General features: G+C 43.7%; 1 protein-coding gene across 1 annotated transcript in view; it reads left to right on the forward strand.

Moving 5' to 3' along the window:
* LOC120022769 (transcriptional repressor p66-beta-like) overlaps window positions 1-23,070 on the forward strand; it is a 49,251-nt gene that overhangs the window by 20,057 nt on the left and 6,124 nt on the right. The window contains exons 2-10 of the mRNA XM_038966763.1: window positions 7,705-8,079; window positions 8,493-8,622; window positions 8,815-8,946; window positions 9,563-9,691; window positions 10,391-10,558; window positions 10,864-11,248; window positions 11,612-11,814; window positions 14,870-14,980; window positions 20,455-20,671. Coding sequence (XP_038822691.1) covers window positions 7,706-8,079; window positions 8,493-8,622; window positions 8,815-8,946; window positions 9,563-9,691; window positions 10,391-10,558; window positions 10,864-11,248; window positions 11,612-11,814; window positions 14,870-14,980; window positions 20,455-20,671 — 1,849 coding nt within the window. The 5' untranslated portion in view covers window position 7,705. The remainder of the gene's footprint in view (window positions 1-7,704; window positions 8,080-8,492; window positions 8,623-8,814; window positions 8,947-9,562; window positions 9,692-10,390; window positions 10,559-10,863; window positions 11,249-11,611; window positions 11,815-14,869; window positions 14,981-20,454; window positions 20,672-23,070) is intronic.

Genomic DNA, 23,070 nt, shown 5'->3' on the forward strand with positions numbered 1-23,070 from the left:
AAGACATCACAAGGAATAATCCACTAATAGGGAAGTGATTAAGCGATTAAAAGGGGCCAATTAAATCTCTTATTTGAATTCCTATTGATGAGGAGCTCGCTACATGACATTTTTAAAGTAAAGTTAGATGTAGGGCCTTTGGGATTAATTAGATGATGGTTCCTATACTACGGTGCAGGTGAACTACTAATGCTGATGGCTCAGTCTTACAAAGGTCATTTCATGGCAGGTGTTTGCATACTGTGACCCTTTTGAGGGCCAAATAAATCTTCTAATGAGATTCAGTGCTGAAGTTGAGAACATTTTGGACTAGAAAAAGAGTCTTTGCACTCTTCGAACAATGCACATTTCAGTAATTTAATGTGCCAAGCTTTTGACCTTTGTCAGAGCATCTGATTCTCTGATAGCTTAAAACAGAATGTGACTGTTTTGAGAAGCCAGTGAAACAAACTTGCCCTTGAAGAGCTTGACCTCCACATTGCCCTTCACTTGGCAATGACCAGCGAGCATGGTCTGAGAGTTGTGTTTTCAAGAGCTCAGTCTGGCTACCTGTGAGTCTACCCAAGAATATAGATCCTTTTGTAACACTGTTCGAAGTCTGACTCCACGTTTGTAGGTAAACCTGATGTTGAATCATTTGCGACAGCCCCATGCATAGATGAGGCACAAGTTATTCTATTTTGACAGTTGCAATCACAGCAAATTGGGATACATTTCGTCTTTGAGACCCTTAACTTTTGGACATTACTTTACTGGTGGTGGGTACTACTGGCTCTTTATTTGGTTTCAAGTTTTGTGAGACTCATTTGCACCAGGACTGAAACCTTAGTGCTAAAGTGGTAGGCTATAAACAGAATACTTCACAAGAAAGTAGACCATTGGTATGTGTTGTGAGGACCAAGGATTCAGTGGAACACAGTCACCAGTCTTCTTCAGACGGTGTGGCTGGAGACTGTGTTCTTCTTACCAGACCTCATCAAACGCCTCCATCTCTGTGAGGTCAAGTGCGAATCAGACCACATCCGTCAACATGGCTGAACACGCATAGCGGTTGCCTGTCACCAAGGTGAATAAGGTCAGAACGTCAGCAGAAAAAACGTACTATACAAGGTTGTCCACTGTTGGCGTATCTATTTATTATGGCCATTAAAATGTTAGCTATTTAAATCAGATCCAACAATATTATCAAGGGTCTAGAAATCAAAGGCTTAAAAACAATCAATTGTCCTATGCTGCTAGACAAAACTGGTTTGGAGAGTTTTCTTTTAAATCCGCAATCTGGATCACTGCACAGCCTCCTGGAGGATCTAGATCATTTCTCTAACCTCTCTGGATTACAACTGAACTATGATGTACCATATTGCGTATTAGATCACAAAAATTTAAACTTTTAAATTCCTGTGTAGTTACTAATAAAATAGTCTGATGGTGGACATACTCAGTATTCATATAAATTATATCACTACAATACATTTTTATAGAAGGTTATCAAAAATGGATAAGATCTTGCTACCACGGAATGGTAAATGCCTGTCTTTTTGTGGAAAATCTTTCCTGATTTAATTATTTAGTCATATCCTAGGTTACATATTTACTTACAGTGCATTCAGAAAATATTCAGACCCCTTGACTTTTTCCACATTTTGTTACATTACAGCCTTATTGTAAAATGGATTCAATCGTTTAATTTTTTTTATTTTTTGTTGTTGAAATTTTTGCAAATGTATTAAAAAAAAGTCTACAATTACATACATCTTCAGACCCTTGACTCAGTACTTTGTTGAAGCATCTTTGGCAGCGATTACAGCCTCAAGTCTTTTTGGTTATGACTCTAATGCTTGGCACACCTGTATTCAGGGAGTTTCCCCCATTCTTCTTGGATGGGGGGTGTCGCTGCACAGCTATTTTCAGATCTATCCAGAATGTTCGATCGTGTTCAAGTCCGGGCTCTGGCTGGGCCACTTACGGACATTCAGAGATTTGTCCTAAAGTCACTCCTGCGTTGTCTTGGCTGTGTGCTTAGGGTCGTTGTCCTGTTGGAAGGTGAAACTTCACCCCAGTCTGAGGTCCTGAGCGCCCTGGAGCAGGTTTTCATCAAGGTTCTCTCTGTACTTTGCTCTGTTCGTCTTTCCCATGATCCTGACTAGTCTCCCAGTCCCTGCCGCTGAAAAACATCCCCACAGCTTGATTCTGCCACCACCATGCTTCATCGTAGGGATGGTGCCAGGTTTCCTCCAGATGTGACGCTTGGCATTCAGGCCAAAGAGATCAATCGTGGTTTCATCAGACCAGAGAATCTTGTTTCTCATGGTCTGAGTCTTTATGTGCCTTTCGGCAAACTCCAAGCGGGCTGTCGTGTTTTACGGAGGAGTGGCTTCTGTCTGGCCACTACCACTACCACCTGATTGGTGGAGTGCTGCAGAGATAGTTGTCCTTCTGAAATGTTCTCCCATCTCCACAGAGGAACTCTGGAGCTCTGTCAGAGTGATCATCGGGTTCTTGGTCACCTCCCTGACCAAGGCCCTTCTCCCCTGATTGCTCAGTTTGGCTGGGCGGCCAGCTCTAGGAGAGTCTTGGTGGTTCCAAACTGCTTCCATTTAAGAATCAGGGAGGCAACTGTGTTCTTGGAGACCTTCAATGCTGCAGAAATGTTTTGGTACCCTTCCCCAGATCTGTGCCATTGACACAATCCTGTCTCGGAGCTCTATGAACAATTCCTTTGACCTCATGGCTTGGTTTTTGCTCTGACATGCACTGTCAACTGTGGGACCTTATATAGACAGGTGTGTGCTTTTTGAAAGCATGTACAATCAAGTTTTAGAAACATCTCAAGGATGATTAATGGAAACAGGATACACCTGAGCTCAATTGAGTCTTGTAGCAAAGGGTCTGAATACTTATGTAGATGAGGTATTTCTGTTTTATATGTAATACATTTGCAAAAAAAATATAAAAACCTGTTTTTGCTTTGTCATTATGGGGTATTTTGTGTAGATTGAGGAAACCTTTATTTAACCCATTTTAGAATAAGGCTTTAACGTAACAAAATGTGGAAAAGGGGATGGGGTCTGAATATTTTCCGAATGCACTATATGTGGCCCTGCCTACACCGAACAACTTGTTTATTTTAATTATATGAGCAGAAAATATTCTACATTTATTTTGGAATGGCAAGCCAGACAAAATTCAATGGGCCTATTTTATATAATGAATATGAATTTGGAGAGGGCTTTAATGATTTAAATATTAAAGCATAGAGAGAGGTTCAAAAGGCTTCAGTCATACAAAAGTTATACTTCTATCCAAACTTGTTCTCCAGCAGATTAGTAACAATGGCTCACCCCGTAAAAAAACAAAACAATGTTTAAATAAGTGTTTTTCCCTTTATCCAGATTACAACATCCTCCACTTTCAGTTATTTGAAAATGAAATAATGTACAAAATGTGTTCTTTTTAAAACAAGCCATAGAAAGCTGGTTGCAATTTCAGTTTCATCCACCAGAAAAGACAGAACAAATATTATGGTTAACTCAAATATTCTAATTGATCTAAAAAATATGTCTACTTTTTCTTAATGATATCATAAATAGGACTGGTGGAGTTATGTCACACATCAAGCCAACAAAAATATTTGGAAATGTCTGCTCTGTCGAAAATTACAACCAATTGATTGCAGCATTACTGCAAAAATGGAGGAGGCAAGTCAAAGGGGGAGAAGCTAAGGAACTTGTCTGTCAGCCCTACATTAAAGACCAAAATTAATATAAAAATGTTTTGGGTGATAAATAAAAAAGTATACCAGTTCCATTTAATAAGGACCAAAAAATTCACATCTGCGCCATACAGGTTGCCAAATATTTTCAATGTGCCGATTCCATTGTGCTTGGTTTATGAACTTATTCACAAAACAACGCCTGATTCAAAACTTATTGTTTCAATTTAAATTATTATACAAAATTCTTGCAACCAATAAAATGTTTTGTATATGGAGGATACAATCATCCCAGCTCTGCAGATTTTGCTGCAAAGACACAAAATCATTTGATCACTTGTTTTGGTACTGCCCATATGTAGCTTGTTTTTGGTCACATGTTCAGGAATGGCTGAAAATAGAAACATTTACCTAAAAGTAACTCTGCAAATGGCACTGCTGGGTGATTCGAAAATCCGTAGTCAATCGATCAATAGTCTAATAATACTCTTAGTAAAAATCGAAACATTTGATTTCGAATCTATAGAAACTATGACAATCAGAAGGTTCAGAACTTTTGTGAAACATTACAACATAGTTGAAAAATATATGGCAAGTAGAAATCAAAAGTGGATGGTTTTCAGAGATAAATGGGAGGTGTTAAGGGTAGCTGAAGGGTGGGACTAAAGGAAAAGAAGGATAAGTAAGGGAATATGTATATGTATACTTTGGAAGTAAAAGTCAAAGTATTGTTGTCCATTCGTTTACTCCAATTAGAGGAGGGGTGATAGGGTTAGGGGAATATAATAATGAAAGAAAATACATTGAACAAAAATATAAACGCAACATGTAAAGTGTTGGGCCCATGTTTCATGAGCTGAAATAAAAGATCCCAGAAATGTTCCATAAGCCAAAAAATTGTGTTCACAAATTTGTTTACATCCCTGTTAGTGAACATTTCTCCTTTGCCAAAAGAATCCATCTACCTAACAGGTGTGGCATATCATGAAGCAGATTAAACAGCATGATCATTACACAGGTGCACCTTGTGCTGTGGACAATAAAAGGATACTCTAAAATATGTCGTTTTGTCACACAACACAATGTCACAGATGTCTTTTGAGGGAGCGTGCAATTGGCATGCTGACTGCAGGAATGTCCACCAGAGCTGTTGCTAGAGATTTGAATGTACATTTCTCTACCATAAGCCGCCTCCAACATTGGTTTAGAGAATTTGGCACTACGTCCAACCGAACAACAACCGCAGACCCCGTGTAACTACCCCAGCTCAGGACCTCCACCCGGACAGCTGATGAAACTGTGGGTTTGCACAACCAAAGAATTTCTGCACAAACTGTCAGTAACTGTCTCAGGGAAGCTCATCTGCGTGCCTGTCATCCTCACCAGGTTTTTGACCTGATTGCAGTTGGCGTCATATCTGACTTCTGTGGGCAAATGCTCACCTTTGATGCCACTGGCACGTTAGAGAAGTGTGCTCTTCACGGATGAATCCCGGTTTCAACTGTACCGGGCAGATGGCAGACAGCGTGTATGGAGACGTGTGAGCGAGCGGTATGCTGAAGTGTCAACGTTGTCAACAGAGTGCCCCATGGTGGCAGTGGGGTTATGGTATGGGCAGGCATGAGCTATGGACAACGAACACAATACACCTGCATTGAGGTGGTATGTGCGACTACAGACAAGTCATCCTCCATGGTGGTACTACTACAGCACTGTTTGACTGTTGGTGCAGTGCGCTCATGTATGCATCACTGAAGGCCTCATCTGTCATCTGTTAACTGAGAATGAACTTGGCTCTCACCGCACTTTGTCTGAATATGAATCAAAACAGTTTCTTAATTTGGATGGGTTTTCATCAGATACTGGCTGTATCTGCAATGGATACATATATGCTGCCACGGGAAACTTATCTTTGTAGAAAATCCTGGAAATACCTAAAGATTATAACAAAGCCATGCATCCACAGATTTGAATGTACTCAGCATGTTTTTCCCAACATCTTGTGTTTATACTATCCTTTGATGCTTTATACTATCCTTTGATGTGCTGTTGTTTATTTTATGTTTGTATGTCTGGTTGGGATGTTTTATCTAATATATTTTGACAGCTATCTTGTGTTTTGTCTACGTATAGACAGTGGAAAGCATTTTGTAAGTTCAGTTCTGAACTGTCTGCTTATTGTTGGTCTTTTTACCTCAGAAAATCCTCTCTATGCAGAGCAAGATCTCAAGGAACCGATGCAGACGTCAGAGCACTATGCAGTGCAACGCCTGATAGTAATGCACTTAATCTCAGGCTTGCTATCTATGCTGACTGGAATACAAATGTATTGGGCAGATAGGGAGTTGCCAGCAGACAAAAGCCGACACACACTGTCTGGGGTGTGGGTGTGTGTCCTCGGGCCTTCCATAGCCCACCCAAGCGTGCTTAACTTAGTGTGACTGGCACGCACACACATGATCATTTAGATCGTTTGTACGTGACACATGGTCAAACTGGAGCAGACTGTATGTATGCACACAATTTAACTCACGGGCACTTAAACACGTATGACCTCATGCGCATATGTTCTCCACACACGTTGATCATCCACTAACTAGTATGATCTGGATTGATACTGGCCTCTGAGAAATGTTTCTTCCTATGTGTATATTATAGGACCTTTCTTTAGAATCTAAATCTTACGGCTCTACTGTAACTGTACCGAGGGCTCATTTCATGTGCGTTATGAAGATGTATGTGTAAAACGTACAATCTGATATTGTTGCCTTATTCAGTAAACATGCAAAAAAAAAAATAAGACTTCCAGCTTGCATTCCTGACACAGGCTTTTGATTGGACCAAATGTTCAGTCAGTCTACTTATAGCAACCAGTCACATGACAAAGCCGTGTTTGTTGGAGGTCATTGGTTGCCACCCAACCGAAGTCTTCCTCACTGATGTGATCCACATAGTAACCACGCACAATTTGGCTCGCATGTGATTTTATTTGATTTGAAGTTTTCTGAGCAAAAATAAATACAAATTAAATGTATTTTTTATTTTAATTGTTGGACTTAAGACTATTAAAAACACTAGCATATCAGCTCCAAGTGAAATGATTGATTGTTTTAGTCAAATATTATCTGTTTGGGCTTCTTGCGGTCAATTTGCAGTCTACAAATCATTTGCAATTATGTTCCGGCACCCTGACCATCCGCTAAAGAAAAATCGGCCCACGGCTGAATCTCGTTGATGATCCCTGTCCTGAAGAGATGTCTTGAGCACCACAATGTAGGTTACTCGAAAATGTCAAGTCAATGTTTAACACGCATTCATTTTATTTGTGTGTTCCTTCTCATGCATTCATTTGCTGGATAGGAACTTGTTTTAATATAACGACATGACATGAATAACCGTCATCCACTTGTTAACATAATTGTCAGTTAGTCACGGGTCAATGCACCTGATGTCATCTGGTGCTATAGCAAAATAAGGACACCCCCATTCACTGAAGGTGGAAGAGTTCACTCTCACAGATTCACCATTGAGGATGAGAATTCTGTAGGCGTTCAAATATTTTACAATTTCCCTCCTTTGCAAGACTCAAACATCCCTTTTTTTTAAATATCTATGTTGACTTCAATATTAGTGCCATCAAGTGGTGAATATGACTGGTTTCTAAATGTAATGCTTGTGTATTTAGTTCATTGGATGCTGTCAGCGAGTCACCTGATTGCGTAGTTAGTCAGTGGGCAGTCAGGAATATAGCAATCCCACACACTCATTTTTACATGGACACACACATAAAGAGCAAGAAAGGCACTATTTTCACAATAAAATACACAGCTCGGGGGCGAGACTGTTCGTTTTGAGGTGTTAATTTCACATAGGCCCCTTCTCAACCATGGTTCATAAGTGTCTGTGATGTGTGAAATGCTTTCAAATATTTGGTTGAATTGAATTGCGTTGAATTGAACCTCACGTTCCTCCCTCCCTTCCTTTGTTTGCAGGATGGAGCGGATGCCTGAGGAGGCGCTGCGGCTGAACCTGCTCAAGCGGGGCCTGGAGACGTCCGAGGAGCGTGAAGAGGCCCTGGCCAAGCGCCTTAAGATGGAGGGCCACGAGGCTATGGAGCGCCTCAAGATGCTGGCCCTGCTCAAGCGCAAGGACCTGGCTGCGTTGGAAGGGGCAGCGGTGGCAGCCGGGTCCCTGGACGGCAGCAAAGGGGGACTGGGGGGGAGCCACCACCACCAGAGTATGCTGGCGGGCGCAGCGGCGGCCTATGAGGAGAAGATGAACGGGAGGCTGGGGGGCCACGGAGGGCCGAGTAAGAACGGCAAGGAGAACATGGTGGATGAGCCAGTGGACTTTAGCGCCAGAAGAGGGTAATTATCATATAATTAATCGTGATTTAAAATGGATGAAGTACAGGTGATGGGTAGAAATGAGTTGTGCAGAAGATGTGGACTTTGGAAGTTTATTTGGTTGGTGTGTTATGCAGATTTTAAAAACAAAAACACCTTATACATGTATTCATGCGATGCGCACTGCAGAGAACACCGGAAGAAGAATCATCACTGAATTATCACAGTGAATTATTGTAATGTTGGTTTGTGTCAATTAATCCCATAAGGGATGGGTTGCCAACTGGTGTAATTCAAAATGTAATTAATTAATTGTACAATGTATATTGTTGTAACCTGTTTAGTATTGTGTAGCTCCATGTAGAGGAGGTAATGCAGTGTAGCTCTATGCAGTGCTAAACAGCATACACCATTCACCATTCTCCCACCTCCAGCGATGTGGACCGTGAGCGACACACTCCGTCCCCGGACGTGATCATCCTGTCGGACAACGAGGCATCCAGTCCCAGGGGGACACCCCACCCCGAGGAGAGGCTGCACCAGGCCAACCTGGAGATATTCAAGGTTTGTTGCCACCACTTGGCCTGTGTGGTCTAGGGGTTAAAGCCACTGACTCTGACCCCGGCACACATGTAGATCAGAGTCGGCATGGTTCAAATCTGCCCCACCGCCCTTCATACTCACACTCCTCCTACCTTTCCTGTCAGCCCTTTACTGTCCTATCCATAAACGTGTGTGTTTGTGTGTGTGTTCTAGGGGAAGACTGGCGAGGAGCGGCAGCAGATGATCAAGGCTCTGAGGGAAGAGCTGCGTCTGGAGGAGGCCCGTCTGGTGCTGCTCAAGAAGCTTCGGCAGAGCCAGATCCAGAAGGAGAATGTCGTGCAGAAGGTTAGTACCAGAGTTGATGCTAATACCGTTCCATATTCAATTCAGAAAGTTGAAATATCGTTATAGAAAATGAGACCCAGCACCCTAGTTTGTGACAATATATTGGTGTTACAATTCCTTAGCCAGCTACCTCACTTTACAACGGATAATCAACCGGTAAACAAAAATCACAATCAGGGACGCATTATCACTAAAATCAGCATCAAATACATAATGGCTACTATATCCCACGAAATACAGGCACTGAAACAGCCTGATACTAGTGAAATGGGAATGGCTCAGCAGGTAGCGTTACCTACGTCCCCTGTTTGAAGTAGTAGTGAGATTGTGCTGACACACAGACTAAACATCTCAATGTCACAGAGCATGAGTAAACATGGCAGAGATCAGTGACGTTTTTGTGTGCTGTGTGTGTCTCTGTTTTGAAAGAGAGAGAGAGAGTTTTGCGTGTGTGTTCGCCTGCCAGACCTGACCCTGCCACGTGTAAAGCAAGTGACAATACGATGTATATGTACATGATATACATTGCACCAATTGATTTGTAACGTCTGTGTGTAATGTTGTCTATTGTATTTTATTGTTTTCTATTCTAACTGTTCTATTCCAACCCATCCAGGTACCAGTGGTCCAGAATACCCCCTCTTTAGTGCAGCCATCCCCCATCCACAGTTCACAGGGGATGGGAAAGCTGCCGGTGCGCCCTGGCATGCACACCCCGGAGCCCCAGAACTTTCGCAGTGCACAGGTGTGTGTGTCTGTGTGTATTGAAGTGATTTTGGCAGTAGCCTGACCGGAACTCTACCTGCACCTCTGGTCTGAGCCAAACCTTCTATCCACAGCTCCAAGAGCATTATTGCTCCTTCAGTTGGAACGTCTTGTAATGCATTACATACCAACACTGTAGGATCAATACTCAAAGCTAATTTGTGTTTGCATGCTTAGGCAAATCTATTTCACTACTCTTTGGATCATGTTTGTGTTTAGAAAAGTATATCGTTCCTGGTTATGTTGATATCTTACATCTGTTAGGAAGACATTGCCATGATCCCTTGAATTGCACATGGGTTGGTCAGGTCAGCTTTTTATCTAAGCTGTTCACTGTCTGTCTGAACTGTGACAATAAGGCCAAGTATCTATTGTCCTCTAGTGACCACAAACGGTACAACATATACCCATTCATAGACGCATTACATTCGTGGATGACTAGCTCTCTCTATTTCAATGGCACACGCCGTGTAGCAAATGTGGATTCCTGATCAATTCAATTGCGGAATTAATTAAAATGCATCCAAATTTTAATGTTCTCCTCATAATTCTCCCCATTTTATTAACCCACTCCTCTTTATTACTTTCTCACATTTTCCTGTCCCTCTTCCTCCTCCATCCCTGCTGGACATCCCTTCTCTTTCTATTTCCTCTAACCTTTCCTCTCCTCTCTCCACAGGGTCACACAGTCATCAGGTCGGGGGCCAACGCCTCCCTGCCACCAATGATGATGTCACAGAGGGTCATCGCCCCCAACCCATCCCAGCTACATGGCCAGAGAATGCCCTCCAAGCCTGGCATGGGCCGCTCCAGCACGGGTAGTATGAGCAACATCAGCTACCAGCAGGTATGGTGCCACCCCTCTGCTCTCCACGTTTCAGCACACACTGGATGCATTCCGATTCTCTAACCTTCACCCATGAGTATGCACTCGGTCACTCCCCCTCATGCATTTAAAAGCATTGGATCATTGCAAGCATGGCTGGAGGATGTTCCCACTATATTCCTTATACCACTTCATCCCATGAGCATGTTTAAATGTCATAAAAGCCACCCAGAGGACCATTTCGTGTGAATAATAGCAATCACTTCAACTTGTCTCACGGTCTTTCCGCTGTGCCCCTTTTCCCTTGTGTGTTGAATGCACCACAGACCACTAGCCAGCAGGTGGCGGCGTCCCAGCGTTCGGGTTCCTCTGCAATCTACATGAACCTGGCCCACATGCAGGCGGCGGGGGCTGGTGGTGTGGGCGGTGTGGGAATGGGCGGCAGTGGGATTGGTGCTGTCAGCCCTTCCACCATATCGAGCGGCACAGGTGGCGGCAGCAGCTCCGGCGTGAGTTCCCTGGCGGACCAGGCCAGCAGCCAGGCGGCAGCCAAGCTGGCCTTGCGCAAACAGCTGGAGAAGACCCTGCTGGAGATCCCGCCACCCAAGCCGCCGGCCCCACTGCTGCACTTCCTGCCGTCGGCGGCCAACAGCGAGTTCATCTACATGGTAGGCCTGGAGGAGGTGGTGCAGAGCGTCATCGACAGCCAGGGTGAGCCACTGGACAGGCACCACTAAAAATCTACAAATCACACTGCATCCCAAATAACTACTCATTATATGATCAAGATTAGTGATTCTGCGCCTCACCATACTGTCCAGTGAAAATCGAACTTGTTAAAGTTCATATTCTGTTAACTCATACCCAAATAATGTTGTTAACTTATCCTATACTCAAATTTGTGGTCAAAGCATACATTTATGAAAATAATGAAACATCTTTGGAAGGAAACTATTTTGTTATTAATTATAGCTAATATTTCATAGAAATCTGTAAACACAGGACAGCTAGTTTAAACTGACCCCCTCAAGAATCAAAACCTTTAATAAATGCCTCTCTCCTGCCTCTCATCAGGTAAGCTGCGGGGGACGCTGTCGCGCATGGAGCCCTTCTTCTGCGGCCAGTGCAGGATCGACTTCACACCCCACTGGAAGCAGGAGAAGGGCGGGCGTATCCTCTGCGAGCAGTGCATGACGTCCAATCAGAAGAAGGCCCTGAAGGCGGAGCACACCAATAGACTGAAGAACGCATTCGTCAAGGCCCTGCAGCAGGAGCAGGTTAGCTCGACCCCTTTTAACAGGGCTTGATCTACAGTGCATTTGGAAAGTATTCAGATCCCTTGACTTTTTCCACATTTTGCTACATTACAGCCTTATTCTAAAATGGATTAAATCTGTTTTTTTCTCATCAATTTACACATAATGCCCCATAATGACAAAGCAAAAACAGGTTATTAGACAGTTTAGCAAATGTATATATAAAAAAACGGATATCACATTTACATAAGTATTCAGACCCTTTACTCAGCACACAGCCAAGACAACGCCTTCGGGACAAGTCTCTGAATGTCCTTGAGTGGCCCAGCCAGAGCTCGGACTTGAACCCAATCAAGCATCTCTGGAGAGACCTGAAAAAAGCTGTGCAGCGACTCTCCCTAACCAACCTGACAGAGGTTCTTCTGCAAAGAAGAATGGGTGAAACTCTCCAAATACAAGTGTGCCAAGTGTGTAGCATCATACCCAAGAAGACTTGAGGCTGTAATCGCTGCCAAAGGTGCTTCAACGAAGTACTGAGTAAAGGGTCTGAATACTAATGTATATGTGATATTTCAGGATTTTTTAAAATTTATATATACATTTGAAAAAGTTTCTAAAAACCTGTTTTTGCTTTGTCATTATGGGGTATTGTGTGTAGATTGATGAACATAAAAAAAAAAATTGAATAAGGTAGTAACGTAACAGAATGTGGAAAAAGGGAAGGGGTCTGAATACTTTCCAAATGCACTGTAATCTGATCTGAAAGACAATTTATCCTAGATCCACATTCCAATTTATGAATAGGTGGGCAGATTTTATTTTTCACATGGCATGGCATGGATTAAAGAGATACAGTGCTGTGATAAGGTATTTGCCCCTTTTCTGATTTTCTCTATTTTTGCATATTTTTGATACTGAATGTTATCAGATCTTCAACCAAAACCTAGTATTAGATAAAGGGAGCCTGAGTTTACAAATAACAAAAAAAATATATACTTATTTAAAAAAAATTATTAGCAAAGTTATGCAACATCCAATTTCCCTGTGTGAAAAAGTAATTGCCTACTTACATTCAAATACTGGTTGTGCCACCTTTAACTGCAATGACTGCAGCCCTTTTTTAAAAACATTTATTTAACTAAGCAAGTCAGTTAAGAACAAGTTCTTATTTTCAATGACGGCCTAGGAAGAGTGGGTTAACCTTGCCAGCTCTGGAATTCGATCTTGCAACCTTTCGGTTACTAGTCCAGCGCTCTAACTGATAGGCTACCTGCCGCCCCAAATGCTTCCTGTAGTTGTTGATCAGTCCCTCACATCGCTGTGGAGGAATTTTGGCCCACACTTGCATGCAGAACTGCTTTAACTCAGTGACATTTGTGTGTTTTCAAGCATTAACTGCTAATTTCAAGTCCTGCCACAACATCTCAATTGGGATTAGGTCTGGACTGTGACTAGGCTATTCCAAAACATCAAATGTTAACTTGATTGTGTGTCTTGGATCATTTTCTAGCTGCATGACCCAGCTGTGTTTCAGCTCACAGACGGATGTCCTGACATTCTCCTGTAGAATTCTCTGATACAGAGCAGAATTCATGGTTCCTTCTGAGGCAAGTCGTCCAGGTCCTGAGGCAGAAAAGCATCCCGGGCCTCCTGATTGGCACAGTGGTCTAAGGCACTGCATCGCAGTGCTAGCTGTGCCACTAGAGATCCTGGTTCAAGTCCAGGCTCTGTCGCAGCCGGCCGCGCCGGGAGACCCATGGGGGTCTCATGGGGGTCTGCACAATTGGCCCAGCGTCGTCCGGGTTAGGGGAGGGTTTGGCCGGCAGGGATGATCTTGTCCCATCGCGCTCTAGCGACTCCTGTGGCGGGCCGGTTGCAATGCACGCTGACACGGTCGCCTCAGACACATTGGTGCGGCTGGCTTCCGGGTTGAGCAGGCATTGTGTCAAGAAGCAGTGCGGCTCAGCTGGGTTGTTTCGGAGGACGCACGGCTCTCGACCTTCGCCTCTCCCGAGCGATGGGACAAGACTAACTACCAATTGGATACCACGAAATTGGGGAGAAAAAGGGTTAAAAAAAATTAAGAAAAGCATACCCAAACCATCACACTGCCACCACCTTGCTTGACCGTTGGTATAAGGTTCTTACTGTGGAATGCAGTGTTTGGTTTTCGCCAGGCATAATGGGACCCATCTCATCCAAAAAGTTATACTTTTGACTCCGCTGTCCATATAACATTCTTCTAAGAGTCTTGATGATCATCCAGGTGCTTCCAGATGCTTTTTTTGGCAAACTTGAGTCAACATTTTGGACAAGATGGGCACCATTTATGTCTGGCAAACACTGCATTCCACAGTAAGAACCTCATACCAACGGTCAAGTATAGTGGTGGTAGTGTGATGGTTTGGGGATGCTTTGCTTCCTCGGGACCTGGACAACTTGCCTTAATAGAAGGAACCATTAATTATTCTATATATCAGAGAATTCTACAGGAGAATGTCAGGCCATCTGTCTGTGAGCTGAAGCTGCAGCACAGCTGGCTCTAGCAGCAAGACAATGATCCAAAACACACAATCAAGTTTACAGGAAAAAGGTTAAAAAACTTTTAAAAAGTTTCAGAATGGCCTAGTCAAAGTCCAGACCTAATCCCAATTGAGATGTTGTGGCAAGATTTGAAACGAGCAGTTAATGCTTGAAAACCCACAAATGTTGCTGAGTTAAAGCAGTTCTGCATGCAAGAGTGGGTCAACATTCCTCCACAGCAATGTGAGAGACTGATCAACAACTACAGGCAGCATTTGGGGCTGCAGTCATTGCAGCTAAACGTGGCACAACCAGTTATTGAGTGTAAGGGGACAATTACTTATTCACATAGGGGAATTGGGTGTTATATAACTTTGTTAAATAAATAAATATAATAAGCATCAATGCTTTTTTACAGATGTGTGTGTGTGCGGCAGTTCTTTTGTACTTTAATTTCTTGTCTGTTTCTCTCCCGCTCTCCTTGTCCCACAATTTTTTCCATCTGTTGTTCATTGTCTCAACCCTTATCTCTTTCTCTCCTCATGTTTAACAGGAGATTGAGCAAAGGCTCCAGCAGCAGGCAGCCCTCTCACCCAGCACGGCTCAGACTGTTCCCAACGTCAGCAAGGCCGAGACCATGATCCGACATCATGCCCTGCGTCAGGTAACGGGCCTACACTTAGACACCTTAAAGTGACTGTTCACTGCAAAACCTTAATTTCTCAGCTGTTGTCAGACCTCAAACGTAGTCTGTTTTTCTTAAAATGAGTCCTTGGCCCACCCCAATCTGTTTGCGTAGATCCAGTTATCCCCCAGTCAACCATCTATAGCAAGATGGCGCCAACAGAGATGATCGCCTCGCTTCGAGTCCTTAGAAAACTATGCTGTATTTTGTTTTTTTATGTATTAATTCTTACATTGTTAGCCCAGAAAATCTTAAATGTTATTACATACAGCCCGGAAGAACTATTGGATATAAGAGTGTCAACTTACCAACATTACGACCAGGAATACGACTTTCCCGATGCGGCTCCTTTGTTCGCACCACCACCCAGGACATTGGATCTAATCCCAGAGGCCGACCCAAAACAACGTCGCTGCAGAAGAGGTAGACGGAGGGGCCTCCTGGTCAGAATTCGAAAGCGTGCACACCACCCACCGCTTCCCAGTATATTACTCGCCAATGTCCAGTCTCTAGACAACAAGGTAGACGAAATTAGGGCAAGGGTTGCCTTCCAGAGAGACATCAGAGATTGTAACATTTTCTTTTTCACGGAAACATGGCTCTCTCGGGATATGTTGTCGGAGTCGGTACAGCCACCGGGTTTCTTCATGCGTCGCGCCGACAGAAATAAACATCTCTCTGGGAAGAAGGGCGGTGGTGTATGCTTCATGATTAATGACTCATGTTGTAATCATAACAACATACAGGAACTAAAGTCCTTTTGTTCACCTGACCTAGAATTCCTTACAATCAAATGCCAACCATATTATCTCCCTTCAGCAAATCCGACCACGACTCCATTTTTACTCCTACCGTCCTATAGGTAGAAACTCAAACAAGATGTACCCGTGACAAGAACCATTCAATGCTGGTCTGACCAATCTGAATCCACGCTTCAAGATTGTTTTGATCACACGGACTGGGAAATGTTCCGGGCAGCCTCAGAGAATAACATCCATTTATACACTGATTTGGTGAGTGAGTTTATAAGGAAGTGCGTTGGAGATGTTGTACCCATTGTGACTATTAAAACCTACCCTAACCAGAAACCGTGGATAGATGGCAGCATTCACGCAAAACTGAAAGCGTGAACCACTTAATTTAACCATGGAAAGATGACTGGGAATATGGAAGAATATAAACAGTATAGTTATTCCCTCCAAGGCAATCAAACAAGCGAAATGACGGTATAGGGACACAGTAGAGTCGCAATTCAGCGGCTCAGACACGAGATGTATGTGGCAGGGTCTACCGGCAATTACGGACTACAAAAAGAAAACCAGCCACTTCACGGACACCAACGTCTTGCTTCCAGACAAACTAAACACCTTCTTTGCCCGCTTTGAGGATAATACAGTGCCATCAACACGGCCCGCTACCAAGGACTGCCGGACCCCCCTTCTTCTCCACGGCCGACGTTTTAAACGTCGCAAGGCTACTGGCCCATGCGGCATCCCTAGCCGCATCCTCAGAGCATGTGCAGACCAGCTGGTTGGTGTGTTTACGGACATATTCAATCAATCCCTATCCCAGTCTGCTGTCCCCACATGCTTCAAGATGGCCACCATTGTTCCTGTACCCAAGAAGGCAAAGATAACTGAACTAAATTACTATCACCCCGTAGCACTCACTTTTGTCATCATGAAGTGCTTTGAGAAACTAGTCAAGGATCATATCACCTCCACCTTACCCGCCACTCTAGACCCACTTCAGTTTGCATACCGCCCCAACAGGTCCACAGATGATGCAATTGCCATCACACTGCACACTGCCCTATTCCATCTGGACAAGAGGAATACCTATGTAAGAATGCTGTTCATTGACTATAGCTCAGCATTTAACACCATAGTACCATCCAAGCTCATCATTAAGCTTGAGGCCCTGGGTCTCAACCCCACCCTGTGCAGTTGGGTCCTGGACTTCCAGACGGGCCACCCCCAGGTGGTGAAGGTAGGAAACAACATCCCCACTTTGTTGATCCTCAACACTGAGGCCCCACAAGGGTGCGTGCTCAACCACATGTACTCTCTTTTCACCCATGACTGCATGGCCATGGGCACCTCCAACTCGATCATCAAGTTTGCAGACGACACAACAGTAGTAGGCTTGATTACCAACAACAACGAGACAGCCTATAGGGAGGAGGTGGGGGCATGCACAATTGAGAGCATCCTGTCGGGCTGTATCACCGCCTGGTACGGCAACTGCACCGCCCACAACCGCAAGGCTCTCCAGAGGGTGGTACAGTCTGCACAACGCATCACTGGGGGTAATCTACGTGCCCTCCAGGACACCTACAGCACCCGATGTCACAGGAAGGCCAAAAATATCATCAAGGAAAACAGCCACCCGAGCCACTGCCTGTTCACCCCGCTACCATCCAGAAGGCGAGGTCAGTACAGGTGCATCAAAGCTGGGACCGAGAGACTGAAGCTGTTTTTCAATCTCAAAGCCATCAGACTGTTAAACAGCCATCACTAACACAGAGAGGCTGCTGCCTACACACAGACTTGAATCATTGGCCATTTTAATAGATGTATCACTAGTCACTTTAAATAATGTCACTTTAATAATGTTTACATATCTTACATTACTCATCTCATATGTATATACTGTATTTTATACCATCCATTGCATCTTGCCTATGCCGCTCGGTCATCGCTCATCCATATATTTATATGTACATATTCTTGTTCCATCCCTTTAGATTTGTGTTTTAGGTTGTTGTTGTGGAATTGTTAGATTACTTATTAGATATTACTGCACTGTCGGAACTAGAAGCACAAGCATTTCAAATCAAATCAACAGGTGTAGACCTTACAGTGAAATGCTTACTTACAGGCTCTAACCAATAGTGCAAAAAATGTATTAGGTGAACAATAGGTAAGTAAAGAAATAAAAACAACAGTAAAAAGACAGTGGAAAAACAGTAGCGAGGCTATATACAGTAGCGAGGCTACATACAGACACCGGTTAGTCAGGCTGATTGAGGTAGAATGTACATGTAGATATGGTTAAAGTGACTATGCATATATGATGAAAAGAGAGTAGCAGTAGCGTAAAGAGGGGTTGGCGGATAGTGGGTGGCGGGTGGGACACAATGCAGATAGCACGGTTAGCCAATGTGCGGGAGCACTGGTTGGTCGGGCCAATTGAGGTAGTATGTACATATGTACATGAATTTATAGTTAAAGTGACTGATATGATCAACAGAGAGTAGCAGCAGCGTAAAAGAGGGGTTGGGGGGGGGCACACTGAAAATAGTCCGTGTAGCCATTTGATTACCTGTTCAGGAGTCTTATGGCTTGGGGTAAAAACTGTTGAGAAGCCTTTTTGTCCTAGACTTGGCACTCCGGTACCGCTTGCCATGCGGTAGTAGAGAGAGCAGTCTATGACTGGGGTGGCTGGGGTCTTTGACAATTTTTAGGGCCTTCCTCTGACACCGCCTGGTGTAGAGGTCCTGGATGGCAGGCAGCTTAGCCCCAGTGATGTACTGGGCCGTACGCACTACCCTCTGTAGTGCCTTGCGGTCGGAGGCCGAGCAATTGCCGTACCAGGCAGTGATGCAACCAGTCAGGATGCTGTCGATGTTGCAGCTGTAGAACCTTTTAAGGATCTCAGGACCCATGCCAAATCTTTTTAGTTTCCTGATGAGGAACAGGCTTTGTCATGTCCTCTTCATGACTGTCTTGGTGTGTTTGGACCATTCTAGTTTGTTGTTGATGTGGACACCAAGGAACTTGAAGTTCTCAACCTGCTCCACTATAGCCCCATCGATGAGAATGGGGGTGTACTCAGTCCTCCTTTTCCTGTAGTCCACAATCATCTCCTTAGTCTTGGTTACGTTGAGGGATAGGTTGTTATTCTGGCACCACCCAGCCAGGTCTCTGACCTCCTCCCTATAGGCTGTCTCGTCGTTGTCGGTGATCAGGCCTACCACTGTTGTCTCGTCTGCAAACGTAATGATGTTGTGCCTGGCCATGCAGTCGTGGGTGAACAGGGAGTACAGGAGGGGACTGAGCACGCACCCCTGGGGGGTTCCAGTGTTGAGGATCAGCGTGGCAGATGTGTCGCTACCTACCCTCACCGCCTGGGGGTGGCCCGTCAGGAAGTCCAGGATCCAGTTGCAGAGGGAGGTGTTTAATCCCAGGATCCTTAGCTTAGTGATGAGCTTTGAGAGTACTATGGTGTTGAACGCTGAGCTGTAGTCAATGAATAGCATTCTCACATGAGTGTTCCTTTTGTCCAGGTGGGAAAGGGCAGTGTGGAGTGCAATAGAGATTGCATCATCTGTGGATCTGTTTGGGCGGTATGCAAATTGGAGTGGGTCTAGGGTTTCTGGGATAATGGTGTTGATGTGAGCCATTAAAGCACTTCATGGCTACGGACGTGAGTGCTATGGGTCTGTAGTCATTTAGGCAGGTTGCATTTGTGTTCTTGGGCACAGGGACTATGGTGGTCTGCTTGAAACATGTTTGTATTACAGACTCAATCAGAGACATGTTGAAAATGTCAGTGAAGACACCTGCCAGTTGGTCAGCAGAATGCCCGGAGCACACGTCCTGGTAATCCATCTGGCTCCTCAGCCTTGTGTATGTTGACCTGTTTAAAGGTCTTACTCACTTCGGTTACGGAGAGCGTGATCCCACAGTCGTCCCGAACACACAGTCTCATGCATGCCTCAGTGTTGCTTGCCTTGAAGCAAGCATAGAAGTGATTTAGCTCATCTGGTAGGCTCGTGTCACTGGGTAGCTCGCGGCTGTGCTTCCCTTTGCAGTCTGTAATAGTTTGCAAGCCCTGCCACATAAGACGAGCGTCTGAGTCGGTGTAGTATGATTCAATCTTAGCCCTGTATTAACGCTTTGCCTGTTTGATGGTTCGTTGCAGGATTTCTTGTAAGCTTCCGGGTTAGAGTCCCGCACCTTGAAAGCGGCAGCTCTGCCCTTTAGCTCAGTGCGAATGTTGCCTGTAATCCATGGCTTCTGGTTGGGGTATTTACGTACAGTCACTGTGGGGACGACGTCCTCGATGCACTTATTGATAAAGCCAGTGACTGATGGGGTGTTCTCCTCAATGCCTTCGGAAGAATCTCGGAACATGTTCCAGTCTGTGATAGTAAAACAGTCCTGTTGTTTAGCATCTGCTTCATCTGACCACTTTTTTATAGACCGAGTCACTGGTGCTTCCTGCTTTAATTTAATTTCGCTACACTCGCATTAACATCTGCTAACCATGTGTATGTGACCAATAAAATTTGATTTGTTTTAGTTGGCAGCGTTTGTAGACCATACTCCAGCACAGTATCATATTATGTTTTAAATTGTAATGTTACAAAAAAAAACAGTTTTGACTGGACTGATGTATCTGGAGGTCACTGATTTCCTCCACCTTCTCTCCACTCTCTGCTCCCTCAGGCTCCCCAGCCTCAGGCCTCCATGCAGAGGGGTCTCTCCAGCTCGGCGAGGGGCGTCCTCTCCAACTTCGCCCAGGCATCCCAGCTCTCCGTGGCCAGCGGCCTGCTGGGGATGACAGGGAAGCAGCGCTGCGGAGGAGGAGGTGGGAGCGGTAGTGGTGGCGGTGGCAGCAGTCGGATCCAGCATGATGGCCGTCGCCAGATCTACAACATCCCCGGTGGGTTTTTGAGAACCCCTTATGGTAACACTTCAATTAGGCATAAAGCCTGCAGATACAGTGCCTTGAAAGTATTCACACACCTTGACTTTTTCCACATTTTGTTGTTGTACAAAGTGGAATTGAAATTGATTTAATTGCATTTTTTTTGTCAATGATCTACACAAAATACAAAGTGGAATAATAACTCTTAAATATGAAAAATAAAACACAAAAATATCTTGATTAGATAAGTATTCAACCCCCTGAGTCAATACGTGCTAGAATCACCTTTGGCAGTGATTACAGCTGTGGGTCTTTATAGGTCAATCTCAAAGAGCTTTGCACTACTGGATTGTACAATGTTTGCACATTATACTTTAAAAAATTCTTCAATCTCTGTTAAGTTGGGTGTTGATCACTGCTAGACAGCCATTTTCAAGTCTTACCATAGATTTTCAAGCAGATTTGAGTCAAAACTGAATCTAACTAGACCACTCAGGAACATTCAACGTTGTCCTGGTAAGCAACTCCAGTGTATAATTGGCCTTGTCTTTTAGGTTATTGTCCTGCTGAAAGGTGAATTTGTCTCCCAATGTCTGGTGAAAAGCAGACTGAACCAGGTTTTCCTCTAGGGTTTGGCCTGCGCTTAGCTCTACTCCGTTTTTTTTTATCCCAAAAAACTCCCTAGTCCTTGCCGATGACAAGCATACCCAAAACATGATCCATCCACCACAATGCTTGAAAATATGAAAAATGGTCCTCAGTGATGTGTTGGATTTGCCCCAAACATAACGTTTTGTATTCAGGACTTAAAGGTAATTTCTTTGCCACATGTTTTGCTGTTTTACTTTAGTGCCTTATTGCAGACAATATATTTTTTTTACAGGCTTCTTTTCATTTAGGTTAATATTAATATTGTGGAATAACTACAATGTTGTTGATCCATCCTCAATTTTCTCCTACCACAGCCATTATACTCTGTAACTGTTTCAAAGTCACCATTGGCCTCATGGTGAAATCCCTGAGTTGTTTCCTTCCTCTCCGGCAACTGAGTTAGGAATGACGCCTGTATCTTTATAGTGACTGCGTGTATTGATACACCACCCAGAGTGTAATTGATAAGTTCTCCATGTTCAAAAGGGTATTCAATGTCTGCTTTGTTTTATTTTTACCCATCTACCAATAGGTGCCCTTTTTTGCGAGGCATTAGAAAACCTCCCTGGTCTTTGTGGTTGAATCTGTGTTTGAAATTCACTGGTTGACTGAGGGACCTTACAGATAAGTAATTGTATGTGTGGGGTACAGAGATGAGGTAGTCATTCAAACATCCTGTTAAACACTTTTAATGCACACAGAGTGAGTCCATGCAACTTGTTATGCGAGTTGCTAAGCTCCTGAACTTATTTACGCTTGCTAAAACAAACATTTCTAAAAACATAATTGAACTTTGACATTATGAGGTATTGTGTGTAGGCCAGTGACAAACATCTAAATATAACCAATTTTATATTCAGGCTGTAACACAACAAAATGTGGAAAAAATCAAGGGGTGTGAATACTTTCTAAAGGCACTGTATGATGCTATTACATGTTGTATGTATGTATGTATGTATGTGTGTGTGTATGTATGTGTGTGATATATAAGTCAGGTTTGGACACACCTACTCATTCCAGGGTTTTTCTTTATTTTTACTATTTTCTACATTGTATAATAATAGTGAAGACATCAATACTATTAAATATCATATATAGAATCATGTAGTAACCAAAAAGTGTTAAACAAATCAAAATATATTTTATATTTGAGATTCTTCAAAATTGCCACCCTTTGCCTTGATGACAGTTTGCACACTCTTGGCATTCTCTCAACCAGCTTCATATGGTAGTCACCTGGAATGCATTTTAATTAACAGGTGTGCCTTGTTAAAAGTTCATTTGTGGTATTTCTTTCCTTCTTAATGCGTTTGAGCCAATCCGTTGTGTTGTGACAAGGTAAAGTTGGTATACAGAAGATAGCCTTATTTGGTAAAAGACCAAGTCCATATTATGGAAAGAACAGCTTAAATAAGCAAAGAGAAACGACAGTCCATCATTACTTTAAGACATGAAGGTCAGTCAATATGGAGAATTTTGAAAGTTTCTTCAAGTGCAGTCGTAAAAACCATCAAGCGCTATGATGAAACTGGCTCTCATGAGGACCGCCACATGAAAGGAAGACCCAGAGTTACCTCTGCTGCAGAGGATAAGTTCATTAGAGTTACTAGCCTCAGAAATTGCAGCCCAAATAAATGCTTCACAGAGTTCAAGTAACAGACACATCTCAACATCAACTGTTCAGAGGAGACTGAGTGAATCAGGCCAAGGTCACCAAGGTAAAGGGTGGCTACTTTGAAGAATCTCAAACATAAAATGTATTT

This window comes from Salvelinus namaycush, chromosome 27, assembly GCF_016432855.1.
Source record: "Salvelinus namaycush isolate Seneca chromosome 27, SaNama_1.0, whole genome shotgun sequence".
Taxonomy (NCBI): Eukaryota; Metazoa; Chordata; class Actinopteri; order Salmoniformes; family Salmonidae; genus Salvelinus; species Salvelinus namaycush.